Genomic DNA, 11,678 nt, shown 5'->3' with positions numbered 1-11,678 from the left:
CCAAAGTCAGAATGGAGTCAGCACTTACAGGAATCCAGTCTTTAAAACGCTTTAAAACGGCTTGTCTTAACCCAGCTAAACGTCTTCCTGGCCCAGCAGCTTAAAACTATTATTATTATATATTATATTATATTATTATTATTATTAAGAATAGATTGCCATCTGTCAGGGGTGCTTTAATATACAATTATATTAATATAATATAATAACATACAATTATAACATATAATATAATAATAATATAATATAATATGATATAATATATATACAATTATAATATAATTTAATAATATAATATAATAATACATACGAAAATAATTACGAAAATTGGAAAAATTGTTTCGATTCTTAATTACTAGGGCTGGGCGGTTTCGTTTCGTTAATTCGTAATTTGTTAATAATTCGCTAATTTTTTTAATTACAAAACGATAACGAACCATTCTGGAGCAATTTTTTAAAAAAAACGAATTTTTAAACACGTTTTGTAAATGCTTCGTATTTCGTTATTGTATTCGTTTCGTTATTGTTCTGAGGTCATTTCGTTATTATTTCCGCATGTCTGGGGCAAGTTTTTTGTTTAATTAGTGAAAAAAAATTATAATATCACACCAACAGTCAACAACAGAGGGAGAGGGAAGCTTCAGAAGTTTTTGGAGGTTTTTTAGCATATTTCGCGGTCGCGTCCGCCATTAACGAATCGATTCGTTATTGTTTCGGAAATCGATTCGTTAATGTTTTGTAATTTTTTTTCACATTTACGAAATTTCGTAAATATCGAATTTTTTAAAAGGAAAATTTTGTAATTATTTTAAATAACGAAACGCAAAACCCCCCAAAAAACGAATCGATTTTAGAAACAAATTTTTTCGTTGTTACCCAGGCCTATTAATTACTCCTCACACTATTCCTGCATGGCTCGATATTGGATCGAAAGCTAATTTAAATACGAATTCATAACGAGTTTAGAAACTAACGAACACGATCAACCAAGCCTAGTAGTTTAAGTAATCTCAAGCTGCATTATTTCTGCAGTCTAGATAAACCCAAGTTTTATTTTAAAAGGAACTAAACAGAAGAGAGAAACACCATGCGCCATCCTTTTGTGATCACATCATCACCTGCCAAGAAGACACGCTTTGCTATTTGGTAGAAGAGTATGAAAAACTAAAGGTATGGTTGGATTTATTTAATGACTTGAAAGAAAATAAAAGCTCTTGTCAGAACAGAGATATGACATAGAAAGAAGTGCTGGAAAACATACAGTAGGAAGTGTGGGTTCTGTCCCAATCCAACCCATGATATACAGATGCGACATTCTATTGCATAAGAAGAAGAAAGCTCTGCCATTCAAACTTTAAATAAGCAACTTTATTAAAAGAGTCTATGACACTTACCTTACCCCTAGTTACTGCCTGGTTCTATTAAAAGCCACAGTTCTGTTCCTTAACACTTCTCTCTCTCTCTCTCTTTTATTTTAGTTTATTTTTTGCTGATTATCCCCCCCCCCCCCCCCCGCTCCCCTTTTGTTATAAAAACAATTTGGTGTGAGCTTCGTGGATCATTTACAATTTATTAACAGGATGGTCGTCTCGATGATACAGTTAAAAGAGTTTTCTGTAACCTTACATGCTCACGGAATAATATAGTTTTCCTTTCTTAATTAAAAAAATGGATTCATATTCATACACCATGAAAGACCCCGTTATTCCCTATGGTTTTTGCAAGCGAGTGTGGTTGCCTTGCACAAAAAAGGGAAAGGAACACAAAAAGGAGCGCTCTTGTTAGTTTGCATTTAAAACTGTGTGTGTGCCTGTGTGTGTATGTATGTGTATATAACAGCTTCAAAACAAATCATATATGTATATATTTATATAACAACATTAGTATTATTATTTGCCTAGGTGGGTCCAAGTGTTGTCTTATAATGAGAGCTAGCGTTCATGGGGGTTGAGAGAGAACTGATTAGTCATTATGAATTCAGTGACGTAAAAAAAAGTGGGGAGATTTATGGGAAATCTTTAAATAATGGTGAGTTTGAGTGACATCAGTTCTACCAAACCATGACAGAACTGAGTAACAATAATTTCCACTGTAAATTATTCGGCTTGTGCATTTTGCCTGAACTTTGATCCGTTTCTGCTTGCTGGATACTAGGGCTGGGCGGTTTCGTTTCGTTAATTCGTAATTCGTTAATAATTCGTTAATTTTTTCAATTACAAAACGATAACGAACCATTCTGGAGCAATTATTAAAAAAAACGAATTTTCAAAAACGTTTTGTAAATGCTTCGTATTTTGATATTGTATTCGTTTCGTTATTGTTTTGAGGTCGTTTCGTTATTATTTCCGCATGTCTGGGCCAGTTTTATGGTTTAATTAGTGAAAAAAAATTATAATATCACACCAACAGTCAACAACAGAGGGAGAGGGAAGCTTCAGAAGGTTTTGGAGGTGTTTTAGCGTATTTCACGGTCGCGTCCGCCATTAACGAATCGATTCGTTATTGTTTCGGAAATTGATTCATTAATTTTTTACCATTTACGAAATTTCGTAAATATCGAACTTTTTAAAAGGAAAATTTTGTAATTATTTTAAATATCAAAACAAAAAAAAACCCCAAATACAAATCGATTTTAGAAACAAATTTTTCCGTTGTTACCCAGGCCTACTGGATACCGGAACACCTCCCTCCACAATATCTGATTTTTTGTGGGCTTCCCAAAAACAGGCACATTGCAAATGAGCATTTTCGTTCCGCATACAAAAAAAAAAGTGGGGAACTTTGAGGCTCTCCTTTCCCTTGGGAGCCTTTCCCCTCTTCCCTTCAAGGGAGTCTGGGGTTAAGGAAGCACCCTAGTATCCAGCTCATTATGGGGAGAGACCTCCCACAGGTTCCCCTTCCATATCCTTTATTGATACCTGGATTCTAAAAAGCATCAGAGTTAAGATGCCACTCTTTCTGGATGCTTTCCCTTCTGTTTATACAGGTAAGGTAAAGGTAGTCCCCTGACATTAAGTCCAGTCATGTCTGACTCTGGGGTGTGGTGCTCATCTCTATATCTAAGCCGAAGAGCCAGCGTTGTCCGTAGACACCTCCAAGGTCATGTGGCTGGCATGACTGCATGGAGCGCCGTTACCTTCCCACTAGAGCGGTACCTATTGATCTATTCACATTTGCATGTTTTCAAACTGCTAGGTTGGCAGAAGCTAGGGCTGACAGTGGAAGCTCACGCCGCTCCCCGGAATCAAACCTGCGACCTTTCGATCAACAAGCTCAGCAGCTCAGTGCTTTAACGCACTGCGCCACCGGGTTTATACAGGAGACCGGGTTTAATGCTTCTTATAGTTGCTTCTACCCTAGAGGAGGGGCGCTTATAGCTGCAGGTGTGCACTCTTTCTCTCACAGCTCCAGCAGCATGCCATGCAGGTTTCCAAGGCATTTTTAAGGAGGCCCAGGGAAAGAAGAGTGATGACCTGGAGCTCAGCGGAGCTATCCTCCCTGAACTACCTTAAAAATCTCCTCTTTTTTCTCTAATGCCTGCAATCTTCTTTCTGCTTGGGTTTTTGCTTCCTTAAATCTACTTTCTACTCTAGAGGAGAGAAGAGGTAGGCTTCTCTTTTTGTTTGCTGGGATTACTATTATTAATCATTATTATTATCTTTTAGAAGTATTTTCTGAAGGAGATAAAGAAGCTAAAGGGTGACTGACTCCGACCAAGCCCCCAAATGCACGTGTGCACACCACTCACCATCCCTCAGGTCCCCAACTCCAGTCAGTTCCACTAAATAAAAATAATCAGGAAAATAAAGGAAAATCAAAACGATTTAACTGTGATGCCGAATCGGGGAGAAGGAGCTGTGATTGGCTGCCATGTGGTCCTGCTACAGATGGGAATCCATGACTGCTGGCCCCTTGTGGATTCGGATAAGCCGAATCGCTGAAGGGGTCAGCTAAAAACAGATCTGTGCACAAGTCTATAAATTATTACTGGAAAGCTGAAAATTGATATAGTATGTTCATACCTAAAGAGGGGGTGGCAAACTTGTGATTCCCCAAGTGTTTTTAAACTCCAACTCTCATAATCCCTTGATTATTGGGACTGATGGGAGTCTGAGTCAAAGTGTAATGACATGATGATTCTTCTTTTTTATTGATACAACTGCCTTTAATCAACTATACTCAATGTAATGTTGAAGGCTTTCATGGCCGGAATGACTGGGTTGTTGTAGGTTTTTTCGGGCTCACTACCTCTGAGGATGCTTGCCATAGATGCAGGCGAAACGTCAGGAGAGAATGCCTCTAGACCATGGATATATTGCCCGAAAAAACCTACAACAACCCAACTATACTCAGTTTTCATATTTGTAGGTTTCAGTTTTATATTTGATTACCGATTCTAATGCTCACCCTTTTGGATTAAATTACCTCCCCAAAATTAGGGTGTGCATTAGATTCATGTAATATCTGGCAAATTCTTTTTTGGGTTTCCAGGTTTTGAAAATAGAGATGCACATTAGACTCAAGTCAATACAGTAATATGGTCTGTCACTGTATAAAATCCCTAGTGCAGTACTGCAGCCAACTTTTGCCATAGATAGATTGGCGCAACCTCTCTCTAGGAATTTCTCGGTCTTCGAGTACAATTCTATGGAAGCTGATTACATAGCTGCACTAGAGGACAAGATATGTTCTTTCAGGATACAAAAAAAAATGTATTTATTTGTAGTATTCACCTTAGTGAGGGTCCTGCACCCCTAACCCCAGTGAATATGGAGAGCTGACTGTATGTCAGGCCAGTTCTAAGCTAGATGGAAATTCCCCTCCAATGCAAGACACACTTCTCAAACAGAAAGCTGCTTGGAGTCATTTTTGCATTAACACAGATAGCAGCACTATGGTTCCACCCATGCAGAAGTCCTTCCGCTGTTACTGTTGAGTGCCTTCAAGTCATTTCAGATTTCCAGCAGCCCTAAGGTGACTCTGTCATGGGTTTTTCTCAGGCTGAGAAAGTGTGGCTTTCCTATGGTTTCCATGGCCAAATGGGCATTCAACCCAGTCCTCCAGAGCTGCATCCCAATGCTCAAACCACTATACCAGGCTGGCTCTCATTGGCTACTGGAAATGCTAGGCAAGATCTTCTATGTGAAAGGGAAATCAGATGAATCAGTTGTGCATAATGCTCAAAAAAGGCGGTCTCTTTTTTTTAAAAAAAGGAAGAAAGGGTGCCACCAATGTGGCCATTTTTTGACTTTCTCTCTTATGCTCTCTCCTTTGGGTTAAACCATTGTATACGTAACATATGCTGTGAGTTCGGATCTTACTGGTTCTGGTTCTCAATCATGCCCCTGTGCTATACTCTGCCCCACTGACCACAAGCCTACGGTGAATGCCATACAAAAGCTAACCCTATTGTATATCTCTTCTCTCTATATAAATATATATACATATACATACACTCATACATATACAAATACTAACCCACAGACAATTTTTTTAAACAGTTGAATAGCAACAAGTCAACAGAGAGGAAGGGAAATGGAGTCATTCTGCGATCCTGCTCCCAGAAGATCAGGCATTCGGTGCCGTGGTCTCTTTGTTAACGTTTTTATTTTGCTGATGTTGTCTCATTTTTCAACCACTCGGCATGCGATCTCATACCAACCGCTGGTGTTATGTGAAGGAATCCATCGGTCAAGCCGGAGCCAGGCTGGAGGTTTCATCAGATACAATCGTGCAGCTGGAAGGAAGGAAGGATGGAGTGAGGTTGCAAAGTGCCAGATCCGGAGCAACTGAGGCTGAGGAGGGGAGGAATCGTAACAGTCAGAGGTGACCTTCCAATCAGGATGGAGATCCTTTGCTTGTCACCAGGGCAGCGCGCGAGGCCAGCTTCAGGTGTCAGCAGGTGTTACAGGCCTAAGAGACAGGCAAGAAAGAGTGGTTATTAGGACATAAAGGGTCATTGAAATACTCATAGCGGTCCGCGGTAGAACTCAAGCTGAATGCGAATCAACAGTGTGATGGGGCAGCTCAAAGAGTCAAAGCAATTCTAGGCTACAGTGCACCCATGGCCTCTAGGCCTGGGTAACAACGCAAAAATTTGTTTCTAAAATCGATTTGTATTTGGGGTTTTTTTTTGTTTCGATATTTAAAATAATTACAAAATTTTCCCTTAAAAAAGTTCGGTATTTACGAAATTTCGTTAATATTTACAAAACATTTTGTAAAGATGGCGCCCTTTTTTTTCAATATTTTTAAAATATTTTTTTAATTTAATTATTAATTTAGTAGAATAGGGAGGAGAAATTATTATTAAGGAGGGAAGGCAGGCACTCACTCTGGCGGGACCTCAAGCGCTGCCGCCGAGTCGGGCCCGGCTCCTCCGAAGCAATGCGAAATTGGGAGAAGGCCTCCCCAAAAGCCATCTAGCCCAGCCCTCCGCTAAGGAATTGGGAGAATGAAGCACACCCACCGCAAAGGTGAGGAAGGAGGGACGGGCCGCCTTCCCGCTGAGGGTCGCTCGCCCTCTCGCTCGCCCTCTCGCTCGCCCTCTCGCTCGCTTGCTCAGCCGGCGCCTTCCCCGCCCTCTCCTCCTCCTCCTCCTCCTCCTCCTCTTTCAGGCTCTGCCTCTGACTGGCTAAGAGAGGAGAGAGAGGAGAGCTCCCAGCAAGCATCGCCAGGCCATCTTACGTATTTCCGAAATGGACGGAAATACAAAAAATTTTGGCGCCTGCCGTTTCGATATTTAAAAACACTTCCGGGTTTAAAAATAAGTTTTGTAATAGTTTTGTAATTGCTAAAATTAACGAATATTTAACGAATTACAAAATTAACGAACGAAACCGCCCAAGCCTAATGGCCTCCTTGCCAGTGTGCCTCTGTCATAGCTACTTATGGCTTCCTTGCCAATGTGACTCTGTTCCCCATAGATGCCTACAGCCTCCTTGCCAATGTGCTTCTGTTCCTTATAGACACCTATGGCCTCCCTGCTAATGTGTCCCATAGATGTCTATGGCCTCTTTGCCAATCTGTCTATTGTCCATAGATGCCTATGTGCAGGCCCGTAGCCAGGATTTCAATTCGGGGGGTGGGGCTGAGTTTATTTTGGGGGGGGGGGGGAGAGAGCTGAGTCTGAGTGAAAGAGGGTCTACCCTAGCAAACCTTTTGTATCGTTACCCCAATACCCCCATGCATATGGGATATATTGAGTATGGTGATCAGATCATGATATGAATAAACATAACAGTTTAAACAATGCACCAGTAAGGCCTTTTCATGAACCACCATGAGAATTTGGGGGGGGGGGAGGGGCTGAAGCCCCTCAAGCCCCCCCCCCCCCCCAGCTACATGCCTGCCTATGTGCCTCTTCCCCCAATAGATGCCCATGGCCTCCTTCACAATTTGCCTCTGTCAGAGCTGTTTTCAGCTTCCTTGCCAATGTGACTCGGTTCCCCATAGATGCCTACAGCCTCCTTGCCAATGTGACTCTGTTCCTTATAGACACCTATGGCCTCCCTGCTAGTGTGTCCCATAGATGTCTATGGCCTCTTTGCCAATCTGTCTGTTGTCCATAGATGCCTATGTGCCTCTTCCCCCCATAGATGCCCATGGCCTCCTTCACAATTTGCCTCTGTCAGAGCTGTTTTCAGCCTTCTTGCCAATGTGAGTCTGTTCCCCATAGATGCCTACAGCCTCCTTGCCAGCGTGCCTCTGTTCCTTGTAACACCTATAGCCTCCCTGCTAATGTGTCCCTATGGTCTCTTTGCCAATCTGTCTCTGTTGTTCATAGATGCCTATGGCGTCTTTGCCAATGTGCCCATGAACCCCCGTAGATGCCTATGGCCTCTTTGCCAGTGTGCATCTGTTCCCTATAGATGCCAATGGCCTCCGTACCAGTGTTGAAGCCAAGCATGTCCCCCCCCCCCCCCATTTGACCTTTTCCCCCTTCTCCTCATGAAGACCCCCCCCCCAGGAAACTGCAGAGCCCAGGCATTCACTAAAGAACTTTAATCCAGAATTTCCTTTGCATGAAAAATAAACTGGCAGGAGGCTTTGTTCTCGGAGGATTGCCCAACAATGCTGTTTGCCCCCTGGCAGACTCCTAATCATTTTTCTACCTGGAGGTCAGGGGACCCTTGAAAAGCCCCCACCTTCGCACTGGTTGATTTAACTAACTTCCCACTAAGGAACATTCACCCCAGTTTCGCCCGCATTGTCCTCATGTTTGCTGGCTAGTAAAACCCAGACTTTTCTTTACACATGTTGATTCATTCCAATCAAAACACAATAGATCAGCCTTGCTTGAAACTTCCTTTTTTGTCTCGCAGGCCACATGGCATTTTTTTCAGAATTCATTCACAGATTCCTTTGTGTTCTATCATCCCGCCTCCCTCTCTCCTGATTTGCTATCGCCGCTAGGTGGCAGGAGCCTCCCAATTGGATCCTATGGACCGCTGGAGCTTCCTGATTGGTCCAGAGGCACCAGAGGGGGAGAGCCGCCTCCCAGCTGTTTGCCCATTGTCCAATCACAGTGGAGGGCGGCAGAGAGGCCAGGGCGGGAAGTTTGAACTCTGCAACTTTGAATTTACTATAAATATGGCTGTATCAAATGTATTTCTTTATGCTCTGCTGGCGAATGATTGCAGCTCTGCATCCTTTTCAGCTGGATTGCTAAATAAACCTCGATGGCTTTTCTTCAACCGTGGTGAGATTTATTTGGGAAAAATCAGGGAAAATTCTAGGCCTTTCTCCTCTTTCGCTTGCCAAGGGTTTCGGACTCCCTTTGGTGGGTCTAAGGGCTCCTCTCTCCTTGGCAGGAGCCTCCAAATTCTAGCTTGATATCAATGTGTCTGTTTATCACAGATGTCTCAGCCTCCTCCCTTCCCAATGTACCTATGGCCTCCATAGATGCCAACAGCCTCCGTACCAATGTGCCTCTGTTCCTCATAGATGTCTCCATCCCCCTTCCCAGTGTGCCTATGACCCCCATAGATGCCTACAACCTTCTTGCCAATGTGTCTGTGTTCCTTTCAGACAACTACGGCCTGATTCTCAATGTGCCCATGAACCCCCATAGATGCCAAAGGCCTCTGCACCAATGTGCCTCTATTCCTCATAGATGTTTCAGCCTCCTTTTCCAATGTACCTATGGCCCCCGCAGATGCCAATGGTCTCCTTGCCAATGTGCCACTGTTTGTCATATCTGCTTAAGGCCTCCATACCAATGTGCCTCTCTTCCTCATAGAAGTCTCAGTCCCCTTCCCAATGGCCTCCTTGCCATTGTGCCTCTGTTCTGAAGCCATGTATAAGATAGTAATAAGGAAAAAAGTAACCACACCACACAGCCTATTACAAACGAGTAATTTAACACTGTCAAAACCATGTAATATTAAGCGTTTTCCCCCTGAGTACATACTTCGAACAGCATCAAGGTTTAATCTTATGAAGTACCGCTTTCACCTCTGAGAAACATCTGATTAAAAAATGGATTGCGGAAGTAGTAATATTTCCAAATGATCGAGTATCTGTGGCTTATAGAAACACTTCTCTTTACGTGTATTCTTCATTTGTTTTCAATGGGAATAATGTATAGACTCCTTAAATGCATTTATCTATTTCCTGAGTGCAGTCAAAGAAGGGCAGATTCTCCATTTTATCTGTTTCTGTCGCTACACTGTCCATAGATAGGCAAAAACAATGCTGAGAGGAGCTGCTTAGAAATTTGGAATTGGATCCACATTTGGACACATACAAAGAGAACCAAGTTTTTCCATGTTTTCTCTTCTATGGCAGCCTTCCTATTTCCCCGAAAACGCTACATAGAGGCCTATTCAACACAAGAAAGTATTTCAAAGCAGTGTCGTTTTTGAAGACTATTCACAATTCTGGACATTTTATGCACAAAATTAACATGTTGTTTTGCACAGAAAACAGTACTTTCTGTCCAGGAAACTGTGTTTTCTATACATAAAATAATGGCTAGAATTCCACCAGGGACTGGTATCTTCATAGATGGACTTACATTTGTGGGAATTCAAACTGGGCAGCACTGCAATGTCCATATCCAGCTGTTTTCAATAGAGTTACAAGCTGGGTAGATGCAGGGAATGCCATGGATGTAGCGTATCTGGATTTCAGTAAGGCATTCGACAAGGTACCCCATGACCACCTGGCAAACAAACTAGTCCAATGTGGGCTAGGCAAAACTATGGTTAGGTGGATCTGTAACTGGTTAAGCGGATGAACCCAGAGGGTGCTCCCTAATGTTTCCTCTTCATCCTGGAAAGAAGTGACTAGCGGAGTGCCGCAGGGTTCCGTCCTGGGCCCGGTCCTGTTCAACATCTTTATTAATGACTTAGATGAAGGGCTAGAAGGCAGGATCATCAAGTTTGCAGATGACACCAAATTGGGAGCAGAATTCAAAATGATTTTAACAGATTAGAGAGATGGGCCAAAACTAACGAAATGAAGTTCAACAATGACAAATGCAAGATACTCCACTTAGGCAGAAAAAAATGAAATGCAAAGATACAGAATGAGGGATGCTTGGCTTGAGAGAAGCACCTGTGAAAAAGGTCTTGGGTTTCTCGTGGACAACAAGTTTAACATGAGCCAACAATGTGATGCGTTGGCAAAAAAAGCCAATGGGATTTTGGCTTGCATCAATAGGAGTGTATTGTATAGATCTAGGAAAGTCATACTACCCCTCTAATCTGCCTTGGTTTGACCACACGTGGAATATAATGTCCAATTCTGGGCACCACAATTGAAGAGAGATGTTGACAAGCTAGAATGTGTTGAGACTAAATGATCAAGGGTCTGGAGAATAAACCCTATGAGGAGTGGCTTAAAGAGCTGGGCATGTTTAGCCAGAAGAAGAGAAGGCTGAGAGAAGACATGATAGACATGTATAAATACGTGAGAGGAAGCCATAGGGAGGAGCAAGCTTGTTTTCTGATGCCCTGGAGACTAAGACATGGAATAATGGCTTCAAACTACAAGAAAGGAGATTCCATCTGAACATGAGGAAGAATTTCTTGACTATGAGAGCTGTTCAGCAGTGGAACTCTCTGCCCCAGAGTGTGGTGGAGGCTCCTTCTTTGGAAGCTTTTAAACAGAGGCTGGATGGCCATCTGTTGGGGTGCTTTGAATGCAATATTCCTGCTTCTTGGCAGGGGGTTGGACTGGATGGCCCATGAGGTCTCTTCCAACCCTATGATTCTGTGTTATGTTACTATGTAGGGAAGTCACCCAAGTGACATTGGTGATATAGAGCTAGAACTGGGTTGTGTGAAAGGGAGTCTATTAAATGATACACCTAGTGTAAAAAAATAAAATAAATGGAAAACTTTAGAAGCAATGCTCAGATGGAGAACTTCAAGATGAAGGCAAAATTCATGAAGTTCTTGAAGGCCACTCTCCAGAAATGGACGGAGCCACAGATGTAAAGGTGGGGCAAAAAATGCCAGAAGGTTTTATCTAAAAACTGTTCCAAGAACTAAGTCATAGAGGAGCATTCTAACTTTTAAAAGAAAGATGGAGGAACATCCTGTACAAAAGGTGAAAAGTTGACATTGAGAAGAAGGTGGAGCCATCAGGAGGACATCAAGAGCAACAAAGTAGAACCATAACAGCAAAGTGCTGTTACCAAGTTAGCCATGTAGAACTTTCACATTTTGAAT

The 11,678-nt window shown here is 42.3% G+C and overlaps 1 protein-coding gene across 1 annotated transcript in view; it reads right to left on the bottom strand.

The window, feature by feature from the left end:
* Nucleotides 1-1,556: 1,556 nt before the first annotated feature.
* The window catches only part of CDH13 (cadherin 13), a 996,654-nt gene continuing 986,532 nt past the window's right edge, over nucleotides 1,557-11,678 (bottom strand). Inside the window, exon 14 of the mRNA XM_060787892.2 lies at nucleotides 1,557-5,913. Coding sequence (XP_060643875.2) covers nucleotides 5,906-5,913 — 8 coding nt within the window. The 3' untranslated portion in view covers nucleotides 1,557-5,905. The remainder of the gene's footprint in view (nucleotides 5,914-11,678) is intronic.

This window comes from Anolis sagrei, chromosome 8 (assembly GCF_037176765.1).
Source record: "Anolis sagrei isolate rAnoSag1 chromosome 8, rAnoSag1.mat, whole genome shotgun sequence".
Lineage (NCBI taxonomy): Eukaryota > Metazoa > Chordata > Lepidosauria > Squamata > Dactyloidae > Anolis > Anolis sagrei.
The sequence above is the reverse complement of the archived record's forward strand: the minus strand, read 5'-3'. Positions and strand labels throughout refer to the sequence as shown.